We start from the raw sequence: 15,238 nt of genomic DNA on the forward strand, positions 1-15,238 counted from the left end.
ATAACATTCGAGGATCATGTCAATCTCGATTGATAGATTTGCATGTTCTATTCCGGAGCCCAAAGAGATGGCACGCAGGGGGGAAAACATATAACACTAGGGGTTGATTGCCTTCGCAGCTTCTGTGCCACTAGCGACTGTTGGTGGGAGGCACTTAGTGGGTGAGGCGGGGCACACATATACCCTTTCCCAGCATCCATTCACTCATATTACCATATGTTGGGATCCATCTTCCAGGCTGCTTCTTGCTTTATGTTGGCTCTAACTTGGTCGTAAGTATGCTCGCTGCATGCCCCAAGGGATGCCGCGGGGCCTGACTCATCACTGGAACCTGTGTCCATGAACCACACCCGAGGCAAGTTGTGTAAAGGTGTCAAATACCTTGGCGTAAGCAAGGACATTTGGACCAGGTAGCTTCTGGTATTATAGCAGACAATTTTTCCCCACTTTCACTTTCGACCCAAACTCCAAAAGAATTATCCCTTTGAACGTTATTTTGTCGACTAATTTAGATGCCATGGACGGAGTAACAGACCCGGACATTCCCAAGTTCGTTCGGGGGTATGGACGACGGGCTTGTGACTGCTGTCATTGGCCCAGAATGACGGAATATTTGCATCTTTGCTTGAACTGCGACTTCACCATGTGCGAGGATTGCTTTCATATACAGCACGTCCGGAATCCGGGACATCAGATAGGTCGAACAGTCCGGACGGCGCGAGACACGTCACCTACAGCATCGCCGCGTTCTGTCGAGTCCATTGAACATGACAGGAGCCTCGTCTTAAACGCTTCGCCACCTTCACGCGATAATTGGCGCTGTTGTACCACCTGCTTCAATTTCACTCCAGACTTCATCACTCCCACCTGGGAAGGGGCTTATTACGATTGCTGGTGGTCGCATCGGGAATTGCGCATGTCTCACTTCAAAGCCTCGGCGGCCAAGGGCTGCGAATTGTGCTCGATCGTTTACCGCGGGGCATTGAAGGCGTTTGCAGACGTCGTGGCAGCCAACTCAAAGGTCATGTTGTGGGTATCAAAGCAGAAGCTTTCGGTCAAGGCCACCACCCGTGGAACGTGGCAACATGTAGACTTCCATACCATGCCCGGCTTCCAGCCAAGATGGAATACACTTGAGCCAAAAGAGTATCTAAGCAGGAGCCTTCAGGATTCGCAATGTTTCGACAAAATAAGAAAGTGGTTGAGAGTCTGCGAGACCACCCATAAACACCCGAAATGTCGTCAAAGAGCAGAGTCTCCCCTGCCTCGTCGGGTTATTACCATTCAGCCTACCGATGAGCCTCCAAAGTTGTGTCTCTATGAAACAGATGGCGCGACGGAGAAATACATTGCCCTCAGCCATTGCTGGGGCGGCTTCAAAGGATGCCAATCCACCACCAGCAACTATACCGATCGCATCAAGGGTATCGAGTTCGCAAGTTTACCGCGAACCTTTCGAGAGGCCGTCATTTTTGCACTGGAAATTGGCGTCTTCAATATATGGATCGATTCTCTCTGCATCGTACAGGATGACAAAGACGACTGGGAACGCGAATCCGCCAAAATGGCAGATATATACTCGAATGCCTACCTGGTCCTTGCCGCCGCATCGGCAGAGGCAGACGACAAGGGCTTCTTCACGGTTCCGGATATCATCTGCCGAGGAATCGGCTTGGAATCACAGGAGGGTAGTGCTCGAGATGACCTGGTGATGCACACCAGACTGGAGCACGACCTTTACACTGACGATATGCTTTCGCCGACTCCACTGAGCCCGATCAGTCGCGGGCCCTTGGGCACCCGGGCCTGGACCTTGCAGGAAACGCTGCTCGCTCGCAGGTGCATTGGTTTCAACGAGAATGAAATTGCCTGGGAATGCTTCAGCGCTGTTGACTGCGAGTGTGGTGAGAGCAGAGAGACCTCCGCCAGCGATCATGCGTCAAAGAACAATACATCCCAAATCAGGCACAGTGACTGGGTATATAAAGTCGGTGCCCGTCTAGAACTCGATTATGACAGTGTCAGTCTGCGATACCATTGTCGACCTCTTAGCCGGTTCGATGATATATCAACCACATATCTGGAATGGCGAATGATGATCATCCCAATCTATACAAGGCGGCGACTCACAGTCCCTGGTGATAAACTACCGGCTCTCTCAGCACTTGCTTGTAGCGTGGGTAAGTTCTCGGGGGATCAGTATCTCGCTGGTATCTGGTTGGCTGATATCAGGCTTGGTCTGGCATGGCGGGTGGGAGGAGAATCGCAGAGAAGCCCATCCCCAGCTCCATCTACTTGGGTGGGCCCGTCATTCTCTTGGGCCTCTGTTGACGGGGAGATTGACTACTTGTTTTCAGCCCGAATCTTGGAAGATGGCGGTAGCTCGCCATTTGGATTCGTCGATGTCAATGTCCTCGATTACGGTATGGAATTATCGGGCTTGAACCCTTATGGCGCTGTCAAAAGCGGCTGGATAAAGCTCTCCGCGCTCTCTCAGACATTCAAACTCGAATGGGACTCGACAGAGGAGAGGTTTAAACTAATCAACGAGTCGGAGTATGATTTGGAGAGTCTTCACTTCCAACCTGACACAGTGCTCTGCAAATCTCACATCAGCGGGCCCGAGAATGAAGAGTATGTATCTGTGCTACGCTCGACCTCTAGGAACGGCATCGAATCATCTTTGAATGCTTCTGTTCAAGGGGCATTCGTTCTAGATGGGCCCGTGGAATCAGGTGGAAGTGGGAGTTCTGAAAGATCAGGCGGAAGTTCTACGGACAGTGTTGGGTCGCACTTGTCTCATGATATTGTAATGGTGGTACTCAGTTTATTTTCCACATGTCCAGACAAATACCAGCGAATCGGTTTGGCGACGGCATCTTTGGAACCTGAGTCTGTTGGAAAATGGTTGGAAAGCGCGACACGCAAGGAATTCATCATCATCTAAGAAGAACCCGGGGCATTGATAGGCGGGAGTATATAAATAAGCACCCAGCTTGGATGCAAGCTGTCTGGCTTGATTGAGTGGAATGCAACAGCCACTTATATTTACATGATGCCATAGGCCGCGTTCAACACTTGGCGTATTCATAATCGTGGGTAGATTGATACAATCGACTAACCCGCAACTCAACTTAGAAGCGATATTGGCGTGGGTTAGAATTAGCTAGTGAATAAGATATTGTCATTGGTATTTGAATCACATGGATATATTGACCCAATAACTGGAATAGTGGTAGAATCTGTTTGTGGCTTCGATTTTGCTTTGCACCAATGGAATGGCGCTGCCGCTGAAACTGAGAGCTATTTCAAGTAAATATAGTCTAAAGGGCCGCTCGGAGTTGCTAAAGAATCAAGAATTCACGGGCCGTTTGCCAATTGGATCTTATTGGATTCCGGTAAAGAGAAGAACAGGGGTTTGATGGGAATATGAGTCCGGCATGAGCGGACCAGTAACGCCTCGCGACAGAATGGCTGGTTACCAAAAGGCGCGGCTTCGGTGTTGATCACACCACTCCGCCGCGGCAGGAGGCATCAGATTATCACAGCGCTCGCACAAGGCGGTCTAGTTGATTACCAGATCCACCAGAGTTCGACGGACCATCAGTGTCTGAGGAGTTAATCGAACGGCTTTTACAGCACAATACATCATTGCACAAATCGGTAACAATCAAAGAGTTCGTAAAAAGGGCTGCTAGTCTTTCTGCCACCATATTATGGTATCAGGCCAAAAAAGAAAAGAAAAAAACGCAGTGGGTCTGGTTCTTCGTCTGGGGAGGTACCATAGTACAAAGCTGCCCGCTAACCGACCAACCGGAAAAACCCCCCTCCAATGAATTCGGTACCTGCCCCTGTGCCTTTTTACCACCCATCACACCATAGTACATATGCCAACTAGATCGCAATTTGGCGGATACGAGAAAATCCAGAAAACCCATGCACAAGTAATACGAGTTTGATAGAACCGAGTTGGCAGGTGAATATATGCCTGTGACTATTTAATCGATGAATGCTCCCGCACAGATTATACTTTAGCTTCCAGGGAGTCTGCCATCATGCGCTGCACGATCATACTGCTACCCTTTATTGTAAGCTGCGCCGCTGTGGCCACGAGCTTAGCACAATCTTGCGTCGCACCAGCCGAACGAAAGGAATGGAGGTCTTTACCGGACACAGAGAAAGCGAACTACATTAGCGCTGTCAAATGTCTCTCGACCAGACCGTCCAAGATTGGACTATCAACAAGTCTTTATGAAGACTTTCCATGGGTGCATGCGAAGCTAAACTCATACGGTTGGTACTCCCCTTTGGACATCACGATGCATGTCTGCATTACTTATACGGTGCAGTCCATTTCGTTGCCTCGTTCCTCCCTTGGCATCGTTGGTTCGTCCATCTCTATGAAACTGCTCTCCGCGACGAGTGTAACTACACGGGTTCAATGCCATATTGGGATTGGACACAGGATTCTGGCGCGCTTCCCTCATCACCAGTCTTCTCGGAGTCTACAGAGACCGGGTTTGGAAGTGGAGGACTTTATTCGGGGTTCAGCTCGCCTTCTCGTCCAAACCCATTGACTTCATGTGTTACGACTGGAGCATTCGCCAATTACAGCTTGACATACTACGTCAACAATGTGAATCCACATTGTCTGAATAGGCAATTCAACAATGGGACTGGCACTTTATCCACAGACCCTTTGTGGCAAGCAGTTTTCTATTCGCCAGCCACAGTTGCGAATATAACTGACAACTCTACCACCTACGAGACATTTTGGCAGGCCCTGGAGAACACACCACATGGAGCTATTCATAACGTGATTGGCGGCGACATGGTTCCGTCGACATCACCAAATGGTATGGCAACGTTCACCAATCTAAATGATCAATAACTAACACATCTTCCTAGACCCTTTGTTTTTTCTCCACCACTCACAGATTGATCGTCTCTGGTGGATTTGGCAGCAGAAGGATCCTGCAAGGCGTTTGCTTGATTACTCAGGAAACAAATATGAGTCTCCTAATCAGGAAGCAGCGTCTTTAAATGATACTTTGTCATACGAAGGGCTCGGGGCCAATATTACAATTATGGACGTTATGTCTACAGTCGGCAAGAATCTATGCTATATTTATTCATAAAAGATCAAGCGTCAGGCCTTCAACTTTACCGATCTTAACGGCAGGCTATCGATGCGCGTACAGAGGAATACACTGCTTAAGAGCGACTATAAGTTATGCAAGGCCGTGCCTGGATGGTCAGTAGCAGTGACTTCACGCAAACAACGGGAAACGAGGGTTTGAATGGAAACGATTATATAAGCCAGCTACAGGCCACGAGACTAATGATTATCAGGCGTTGATGATCTTCTCCGACATACCTATGACACCTACTAATACTACAATCTCTAGTCGTAGTCGAGAGCTTATGTCAATCCGAATGCACGCCCGTTCCTAGCCTGAAAAAGCTGCTTTCGATGGCTTAATCCACATGGCCTCTTAGAGAGTGAGGATCTGACCAAAAGTTATAGCAAGCTGAAAGGACATCTCATTGAATGGTCGGCATTTGATATAGGGCTTATCCACTATCCATGCGCAGGCCACACGGTCTCGAATTTTGTTGGAATAAAGAACTCGGATGAACATGAATCGTCTTGGATCTGCTAAAGCACCGTCAATCGCCTCCGCATCCCTTCACCCTTCCCCCAAACACACACACACACACGCACAAACAGGTCCTTTATAAGATGGCATTTCAGATTATTGATTATGTTTAAAGTGATTGATCGTATTTGCAGAATTATTGTATTTAGAGTGTAGCGGTGCTTTATCATTCCGAATACCCGCTGACTCAGCGGGTATAATCCCGACAATGTTTTTAGTGGAGTGTCAATCCCCAAAGATGGAAGCAATCTTACGTATCAGGCGTCCCGCCCAGGGAGTTGGGAAGGATTTGGGGTCATTACCGAAATGGGCACTGCATCGGTGAAGCGTATGATCTGTCTTTAGCTCTTGAGTACGGCTTTGTGACAATTTTTGCCTTGATATCAGGCATGACTCTACAGCTTTTGCATCAAGTTGCATTAACTTGCAGGTTTTTATAATCCGGCGCAAGAAAGATTTTCGTGCCGTCTGGTTGTCTTTCTCTCCATGCATCTACCCTAAGAGTGGAAACAAGCTACGAGTGCAGGCCGATTGACGAAGATTACCATGGTTCGCAAATGTCGTGATGATCAACTTTTAACCTATTCAAATGACGTGCGCTAGTCCAGGCTGCCAGGCATCGTCCAGTATCTCTATTCATCCGGCAAGGGTGATGATGCCGTACGAACCTATATTCCCGCAGAGATCATCAGTGGGCCTTTGCATGGCGCACCATCCTCGTAGATCCACAGTAGTTCCGATCCTCCGCGGAACGCTCCTTGACGCTGTTGCGGTTGGTATCAAATGTAAGTACCGCAGTCTCAGTAATACAGCTACCTTGTTTCTGATTGAGACACTCAGACTTATGAGACTTTGCCACTATGGACCTGAAGAGAAAGATTTGCCTTGAACCAACACATGAGAATGTGGTGGTTGATGGCATTTTGAGATATCCTGACACTGGCCTGAAAGTTCTAGTGGTGGGCGCAGGGCCAGGTGGGCTCATGACCGCCCTTGAATTTTGGAGAAAAGGTCATACTGTCGAAATTCTGGAAAAAGCAAATGACATATCGCCGATCGGTACGCGTTCGTTGTCAAATTTCACCTCATAATGCCAGACGCTGATTTCAAGACTTAGGTGATGCTATATTCTTGAGTCCTTCTGGGGTATGTGGACTTCATAAATACCCAAAACTGATGGAAGCCTACCCCGCTATCTCAAGGGATATCGTCCTTACGATCCGTCAATGGACTGGGGAGTGTATTGTACCACCGTACGAATGGGAGTGGAACAGGCACGATGTGCCCCAGCACGTGGCGTGGCCAATGAGAATTCGAACAATGGTAGAGAGGGCACCATTTTCACTGATGCTGTACAAACAATGCGAGCGACTTGGCATCAAGACTACATTCGGTGTCAATATTGTGGATTATGTGGAATCGACAGACGCGGAGCCAGCCACAGTAATTAGTGAGAATGGCATTGAGTATATTGGGGACATAGTGGTTGCTGCTGACGGGCTAGGCACCAAGTCTCACAATGTTGTACTTGGGAAAGTCTCGCGGGCTTATCCGACCGGATTCCAGATTGCCCGTGTCATGTATCACATAGATGAGACTCATGATGCCCCAATGCTGAATCAGCTCAAGGGGTCACGATCAGATATGAGGATATACTCAGGGTATGGCGAGTCTTCTCCGTTTTTAGTCACTGATTCCAGGACATCTTGCTCACAACTTTATACAGGCGCAACTTTCATTGCATCGCTGCTGTAGCAGATGATATTGTTGTGATTGGTCTTACTACTCCGGTAGGCTCGCTCGACTCTTGCTTCAACTACCGCTCTTCCATGACTGATCAAGACATTATAGGACAATGGAATAGCAGCGGAGTCTTGGGCCCAAGGTATCTCGGCTGAAGAGATGCTATCTAGACTACCCGCTCAAGAAGATCTAGACCCTATCCTGCCCGAGATTATCCGCAGTATCCCCCACGACAAAAAGGTCGTGAGCTGGAAACTATGTTGGCGTGATCCTCAGTCGTCATGGACTTCTCCAGGTGGCCGCATTGTCCAGCTTGGTGACAGTGCTCATGCTTTTATTCCTTCGTCCACAATGGGTGCGGTTGCCGCGCTTGAAGACGCCATGTCCCTTGCAGAATGTTTACGGCTTGCTGGTAGGGGCAACCCAACAGTCGGGACGAAGGTTCACGAGTTGCTACGGTATGTGCTAACACCATATTCTGCTGATGTTTTCTTTGTACTTATTCGACTGGGACCCTCTAGTCTGCAACGTGTGGCAATCCTGCAGCGTACTGGCTTCGCAAACAGGCGAGAAGCTCACCAGGATACCGGAATGGAGGGCGCTATTAATGACGCGATCGACAACGATCCTTTGCGAATTGGCAAGTGGGTGTGGACCCATCATGCTGAAAAGTATGTAAGCGAAAAGTTTGCAGAAGCCAAGGCGCATCTCATGATTGGCGCACCTTTTCAGAACTCAAACATCCCGGAGGGCTTCGTATGGGATAGTGATTGGTCTATGGAGAAGGAATTAGAAGCTGAGAGGCAACGAATTCCTATGGAGAATATTAAACGGAATGGAGATTGGGGCATTTATTAACAGTATGACGAGGCGGAGGGACACACCTAGTACCAGTAATCTTGGAACATGTGTGCTCTTATGTAGAGAGTATTTGTCAATAAATCTGAATAGTATACACGTCGTATCATGGACCCAAGTGTACGAACCCAGTGACGGTGCGAACACCAAGTCTTTCATATAGGATGAGCTTCGCTGACTTTAAGTTGAAAAACAGCCTTTTCTCTTCTTCTTTTCTTTCCTTTTTGATATCCTCTTTACGTAGGGAGTAACGCAAGGTCATTCATCTGAATTTCCTAAGCATGAAGTTTGAAACCTCCCGGAAAAAGTTGTTGAAAAACTCGCTTGGGATCATACGTCGCTGCGACTCCTTTCATAAAATTGACATTCTCAATACCATAGCTTCCCAGAGGATCGTAGCTTTGATCTGCGTAGTTGAGGTAGACCCAGTCGAGGAGACCCCCTTCGATAGTTGCAGCAAACTCCTTGATGGCTTGCACGCCAGAGTTTACCTTTTGGTAGGCAAAGTTGTTCTGCTCGGATGTGTTGACCATGGTGTCCAGCTGAAAGAGCAAACCATCGGACTTGTTCCGTTCGATTCCCAAGACGTTACCACCCACTGCCACAGGGCGTTGGGCAAAATTCATGGGCAGGGGTTGAAACAGGCATTGTGTTAGGAATTCTCCGTCTGAAATGAAAGACTTTAGGTCGTTGACGAGTCCTTCGTGAACTTCGACAGCTTTTTCCATGATGCGGACATCATTCTTGACGGTCGAGGTGAACCACGTATCGCTGTGCTTTCGTGTCATCACTTTGTTCCACAATAGATAATTGGGCAGGGTAGTCAAACTTACAACATGTTATAGGGCAGGGCAGTCTCAAGTCCCATGGCCAAGATCAACTTCTTTTGAAGAATGCTTACCATTTTCGGTAGTTTCTCCCACCTCGCGAACGCAAGAGCATCTTCCACTCCGCGTGTTTCCACTATGGCTGCTCCGACACCAATGTCTTTGAATTGGGGAATGTAGTTGACGGCACCGATCAGGCTGCTATGCGGATTCTCTGGGAAATTCGTGGTTAACTCAGAAATAGCCCTAATCGCTTCCGGAATATATTCTTTCGACGACAGGGTGGTACCTCCCCAGATGTCATTGGACGGAAAGGTCATCATGGTGAAGCCAACGACGATGCCGAAATTGTTGGACCCGCCCTTGAGGACACGGAAGAGATCCTTGTGAGATCCATTCTGCTTTACCGTGATGATTTATCCGTCGACCAGAACTATCTTGTAGGAGACGACATTGTCGCAGCCAAAGCCCTTGTGTGCAGTGTACCAGGTATTGCCTCCGCCCAGCAGGAACCCTGCAACCCCAGTATCATCCTCACGACCGCCTGCACCGATGCGTCCGTGTTGCTGAAGTGCTTGGTATACATCCTTCCAGCAAACACCAGGACCAAAAGTGGCGAGGTCGGTGTTCGCATCGTAGCGAATTCCATTCAAGCTGCCGAAGTCCAAAGTGACGCCGCCGTTGATATTGTTCGACTCGCGTAGAGGCGCATGGCCACCACTTCGCACAGCAAATTTCTGCTGGGCGGAGACCAAAGTCTTGACTACCTCGGAGACCTGCCCGGCAGACTCTGGGCGGATGATGCAAGCTGGCTTCACCTTTGTAGTGTTGGAGAAGTAGGAAGTGATACTGGTATGGTATGTTGCGTCCTCATCAGTAAGAATGGGGGATTGCAGTCCAGCTGCTTTGGGGCTACCAATCAAAGATTCGTGCTACCGCTTTTCCATGGTGAAAGTAACAAAGGGGCTTGTAATAGAATGAGACCAAGACTGCGAATGAACGATTTCAGCTCAAAAAGAGAGGGAGGAGGGGAAGAGGAAAAAATTGGGTGCGAAACCACGCGCGAAAAGGAGAGAGCCCAATGCCATGCTAGGGTCATTGCGCCGCTGCGGGCGTGCAGATCGCAATGGCCCGCGCTGCCTTGTTGGGGGAAGCTGTGACGGAGAGGCAATGGGAAGATGAACATAACAGCTATTGGTGTTGCGATGGATCAAATGGATTGTGCTTAATTAAAAGGCTGATCCACCCATAATGTTTGATGTCGACAGTATGCGATAGATGAGTCAGCAATTTGGGATGCTACAGCATGGTCCGTGATTATCCAAAAATCACTCGCATTTTGGTCAGTTGAGTCGAGTTGATCAAGTCCTTACCCCTTGAAGCTAGTAGAGAGTAGGTAGAAGTATCTTATGAATCTATAAATGCCTGTTAGTGGCGTACTTGGCGCCGGTAGAAGGGTCTTCATCTGTTGCACTGACGTAGTCAGTACCCACCACCGATACTTACTCGAGTATGGTAGATAGCTCTTCATCAGCTCTATTTTGTAGCCCTTCAGGATTAGCCCAGGCTTTCTTCTGAGCTCCTTAATCTTCTCCCCCCTTCATAATCTGGCGAACGTGAGACTTGACTATTGGAAAAACGTTCACATATACACATGGTCTGGTAGACGCAGAGCAATGAGATCAGGCCAGATCCTCTTGCATGTTTTCGTCTGGTTGCTGCTGCATATCTGCTTACAAGTTCATGGTCAACGATAACGACGAGACCGTGAGCAACGAAAGCCTGCATCCCCCCACGACCTAGCTCCTCCTTTTCAATATCCAATCAATATTAAGAACACACAGAACTTTTTCGACAGCTCCCATATCACTGCTCATCGCCGTCAAACTGACTTCCCATGTACAGCAAGAAATAGTCCTGATCACTGCGAGTCTCAGTCTCGTCGTGGAACGTGTTGTAGCCGCTTGCAGGCTCGGTAACGTCGGAGTTGTCTTCATTTGCTAGGCGCTCAGAGGTAGAGGAATGTTCGACTGCGGTACTCGAGGGGTTCCTGGCTTTGCTCTTTCTTTTCAGAAGTTAGTGGAACGGAAAGGGTGTTGTAATGGTAAGAGACAGAGACAGGTGACTTACTTGGGGTGGCGTCGGCTTCCTTTCGAGCCTTTCTTGGGTGAGGATTCGGCTTGGTTGGGCATGATATATGCTGAGTTAAAGATGAACATGTATAATGGTCAATGGCTTGTGTTTCTCGAGAGTGCTGGTAGACAAAAGTGCCGGATGATTTATATACGTCTTTCAGGCTTAGTGACACCGAAAAGCACGGGGGATTTCACGGCAACATTGTGAGTCTCTGTCAGGTGGTTGAGCATCATGACTAGAGCCGCGAGGTTGAATCCGCCCGTATGTTCCATGGCTGCCATATAGATTAGACTTTCGCGAGAACTTTGATCGAAAGAAGTAGTAGTAACATCGCTTTACTAGTTGTCTGAACATGAAGTCCTTGTAGTTCACACAGGGTTCACACATGACACGTCGACGTGGCCAGGCCACGACAGAATGGTCAATCTATCTGATTATCCCATGTCAAGAAGATAGCTTTGCTTGTAATTGGAGATTGTCCTTTTGTCGGCTCCTAATGTAGACCTTATGGCTCAGCTCTCCCGACTTATACCACACCTTTAGCTCGCCTCTTAGGATCGCTACTGAATTTGCATGTCTCCTAGTGGTCCTTGTCCTTTTGTAGACTCCACAGGGACACAATCTCGGATGGTGGGACAACAGGGATGGGCCGGGACACTTGTGGCCATGCGCTTATCATTGTCAAGTCCTGGCTGCAAGTCGCTCTCATTGGCTGCTGTTCTTTTGTTCTGCAAGGGGGCACTAAGCTAGTAATCGCATTCTATGCATGAGCCCTTTGCCTACATACGGAGACTGCCAAGACTGCCCCTCCCCCAACGTCCAAGACAGCAGAATTGTATGCGACTTTGCTCACCGAACTTTTCATCTCCCGTCGGCTTGATCCAGGCCACCCCAACGCCATGCACCATGTAATAGTACATACCTAGCTCAAGCTTGTGAGACACCAAGCATGATCTCACTGGCCAGTGTCTTTTTGCTTGCATTTCCTTGGCCGTGTGAGCCGACATCCTGTAGCATAACCAAGGCCATGCACCAGAAATTTTCGGTTACGCCCGACTAACATGGTTTTTCTGCCTGAGACTACATGATGTCAATTCTGCACATACAGTACCAAGAAAATGAACATATAAGCTGAGCTATTCCAGCCTTGAAAGCTGCTTTGGCATCAGCACACCACGCAATCCTCATAACACACGTTCATTATGGATGCAGGGAGTTCCAGTCACGATCCATACTTCCTTCATGTCAAATTTGACCAAAGATGGGAGTGTCACAAAGACACCATCATTCGACTCTACCTCGACGAAAAAATGTCATTCGTGAAACTGGCGGAAACGATGAAAATGCAGTACCGTTTTGATGCAAAGTAGGTACCAGTTGCTCGCTGTAAAGCTTACCAAGCTTTGACAACCTCGACTGCAATCGTCCGTTGATCCAGGGGGCTGACGTATCTGCTCATAGTGTTCGACAATACAAGTATCACCTCAAGAAGTGGAATGCGACGAAGAACCTGAAGTCGAGCGACAAAGAAAAAGTCATTACAGTTCTCGGGAAGAGAGCGCGAGACGGCCATGAGACAGGGATAGTTCGTCACAGTGGTATGGAGGTTGATAAGAAACGTCTACGGAGACACTTGCAGTCCTCAGCGCGGCAACAGCCTGGCTTGCATCTGCAAGGCATTGTGTACGTCTTACTCAGAATCCTTTCTACACGAACGTGTACATAACTGATCGCCGTCTTGTAGATTTGGCCGATGGAATCTACCCCACGAAGCCTTACGAACGACGTTGATACAGCAACTCAATCCTCCTTCTCCCTTTCGAGTAAACGTCTCGACACCAAGCGACGTCAGTGTTCTGAGCCCACCAGCAACGACTCCACAACAGGGAAATGCAGCCAATGTACCAACCCCAACAACAACAGCCATTATCCACAGAACGTATGTCAATAGAGCGAGATACCTCGTGGAAGGAAGACTTCAAGATCTTTTCAATGATATGACTGCTGCTGAGTCAAGGTCAGAACGCATTTTCACCAAAATGTCGAATGAGATCATAAGCTAATTCTACCATCAGAACTACCACCAATTGGCTCCATCACTTCTGGCTCTTTTCATTCATGTCAGCGAAGTATTGGGGAAAGGGCCCAACCCAATGGTCCTGGGAGCTTCTCAACTTCATGACACTGGCAGATATCACTTCGTCGCCGAATACCCCGGGCTGCATTGGCGCATCGCCGCCTCATCTTGCTGAAACAGCGCACGCTCATACAGATCGGTCCTCGGCTCGCACCGTTATTGCCCCTACGCCACTTTGTCGCTGGTCAATTCATTACCAGACACCAAATTATGAGAGAATACCTTCTCCAACACGTAACATTCAGGACGAATTTCCCAGAAATGCACCAGATACATGGCCAGCTTGGCAGCGGGGCTCAGTCCGTGAAAGTTTGGCAGATCGCCTGAAGGAAGCCATTGAGCAGAATTCGTTCAGTGACATTGAACGAGAGTCTCTACCAATCTCGACTACACAAATCGTCGAAGCTGTCGCCAGATCACCAGAGGAACTCCGGGTTGAGTCAATAGGTTTTGCTATTATGGCTCAAAATGTCGAAGTTCTCTCTGACCAAGATTGGAACGTCATCAGTAGGGATCTCGATTTGTCTACACTACATCCATTTCACCTCGCAGCAAGCTATCTGAGTGGGGGCAAGACTTGTTGCAACGTGCTTACATTTCTCGCCTTGAATCTCGGCCCCACCAGTTCCAATTCCATCAAGAAACTGTATATTAATGACCTGGGCTATACAGTTCTAGATTGTTTGATGTTGTTGATTCTGAAGGGCCATACCTCTTGCACAATAGCAGTCGCGGACAGTCAGGTACCACGATCCCAGGCGTTTGTTGGAGAAGAGATTGACCTGTGCGGGCGTTGGGATGCAGATTCAACTTGTGTCATTGCCTTGCATAGGGAAGGTGTCGCACGTGCCCCTTTCTGTTGGAAGCATGTTTTCTGCCATACCTCAGTGCAGGCGATTTGTCATTCGATAAATGCCATCTTTCGCATGCCTTGGTCACCAGACATTGACACACCCAGTGGCTTGTTCATCAAGTACTGCCAGAACCAGAGCTGCAAACAGAAGCTGTCACTACTTCCTTTACACACACTAGTACTTGTGGCTTTCCACCTCGGTAACAGCGGCACTGAGGGAGAGACATTATTTGGTATGGTTGCCTGTCTGCTATGCCTATTGATGAACGGCGCAAATCCACTCGAGCGGGCTGAGATATCGCTCAATTCTCTGCTTGACATTGACGAAGAGGGCTGCAGTCACATCTTCATGACTCCAGCGGAGCTAGCTAAACGTGTTCCTTATGAACTGTTAAGAACATGGAGCAAAGAAGCCCAGCTTGGCTGGAATGTCTTTGCGGAGACCTTGCAATTTGCTGTGAATGAGCGAAGAAGCTCTATGCAAGCAGAGGCTCCATCCGCAAGCTCCAGCTCTTTTGGTCTGGAAGACGATACCAACCCTGATGGACCGAGAGCAAGATTTTGGTGGTCAGAAAGCGTTAAGAAAAAGGATAAAGTTGGACACGATGAAAGCTGCGACCACGAATACGACTGTCTAGTCGAAGGAGAGCGAAGGAATTTCTATGGAAAGAGCCCGGAACTTGGCAAGCTTTGGGGGATGATACAGGCGGAATTACTGACGTACCGTCGCGTCCAGGAAGGAGATCGTTGGCTGTCTTCCAATTTCAACATGCATGCCGTGCTGCAGGCTCTGAGTCGTCATCAAGACATAGATACACTCCCCATGTTCACAAGCTCGCTGACAATGCCGCTATGTGTATGCGGAAAGTACATGGACGCATATGATGATCTCTGCCCAACAGTTCAAGAGGCATGTGCCGTATACTTCAGCAACATGGATGACTGGTCGAGATCCATATTTATAGAGATGCCCATATCATGAGCGCCATTCATTAGAACAGTTGATAGTGGGGGGGGGGGGGGG

The 15,238-nt window shown here is 48.5% G+C and overlaps 6 protein-coding genes across 6 annotated transcripts; 4 read left to right on the plus strand and 2 right to left on the minus strand.

The window, feature by feature from the left end:
• Positions 1-643: 643 nt before the first annotated feature.
• Positions 644-2,947, plus strand: PFICI_11714 (uncharacterized protein; the record flags this gene model as incomplete). Its single annotated transcript, XM_007840295.1, has 1 exon — positions 644-2,947. One exon carries the CDS (start codon positions 644-646, stop codon positions 2,945-2,947), a length of 2,304 nt encoding a protein of 767 aa, XP_007838486.1.
• A 1,108-nt stretch (positions 2,948-4,055) lies between these two features.
• On the plus strand, positions 4,056-4,891 carry PFICI_11715 (uncharacterized protein; the record flags this gene model as incomplete). Its single annotated transcript, XM_007840296.1, has 2 exons — positions 4,056-4,293; positions 4,350-4,891. The coding sequence occupies 2 exons, from the start codon at positions 4,056-4,058 to the stop codon at positions 4,889-4,891; spliced, it is 780 nt and encodes a 259-aa protein (XP_007838487.1).
• A 1,629-nt stretch (positions 4,892-6,520) lies between these two features.
• On the plus strand, positions 6,521-8,261 carry PFICI_11716 (uncharacterized protein; the record flags this gene model as incomplete). The annotated part of the gene is made up of 5 exons (XM_007840297.1): positions 6,521-6,719; positions 6,778-7,321; positions 7,387-7,450; positions 7,512-7,861; positions 7,925-8,261. 5 exons carry the CDS (start codon positions 6,521-6,523, stop codon positions 8,259-8,261), a joined length of 1,494 nt encoding a protein of 497 aa, XP_007838488.1.
• A 275-nt stretch (positions 8,262-8,536) lies between these two features.
• On the minus strand, positions 8,537-10,035 carry PFICI_11717 (uncharacterized protein; the record flags this gene model as incomplete). Its single annotated transcript, XM_007840298.1, has 4 exons — positions 8,537-9,032; positions 9,095-9,489; positions 9,523-9,937; positions 10,025-10,035. The coding sequence occupies 4 exons, from the start codon at positions 10,033-10,035 to the stop codon at positions 8,537-8,539; spliced, it is 1,317 nt and encodes a 438-aa protein (XP_007838489.1).
• A 919-nt stretch (positions 10,036-10,954) lies between these two features.
• On the minus strand, positions 10,955-11,280 carry PFICI_11718 (uncharacterized protein; the record flags this gene model as incomplete). The annotated part of the gene is made up of 2 exons (XM_007840299.1): positions 10,955-11,153; positions 11,219-11,280. The coding sequence occupies 2 exons, from the start codon at positions 11,278-11,280 to the stop codon at positions 10,955-10,957; spliced, it is 261 nt and encodes an 86-aa protein (XP_007838490.1).
• Positions 11,281-12,426: 1,146 nt separating this feature from the next.
• Positions 12,427-15,196, plus strand: PFICI_11719 (uncharacterized protein; the record flags this gene model as incomplete). The annotated part of the gene is made up of 4 exons (XM_007840300.1): positions 12,427-12,590; positions 12,686-12,907; positions 12,969-13,241; positions 13,300-15,196. The coding sequence occupies 4 exons, from the start codon at positions 12,427-12,429 to the stop codon at positions 15,194-15,196; spliced, it is 2,556 nt and encodes an 851-aa protein (XP_007838491.1).
• Between the last annotated feature and the right edge of the window lie 42 nt (positions 15,197-15,238).

The sequence above is a fragment of the Pestalotiopsis fici genome (genome assembly GCF_000516985.1).
Source record: "Pestalotiopsis fici W106-1 unplaced genomic scaffold PFICI_Scf_9, whole genome shotgun sequence".
NCBI lineage: Eukaryota > Fungi > Ascomycota > Sordariomycetes > Amphisphaeriales > Sporocadaceae > Pestalotiopsis > Pestalotiopsis fici.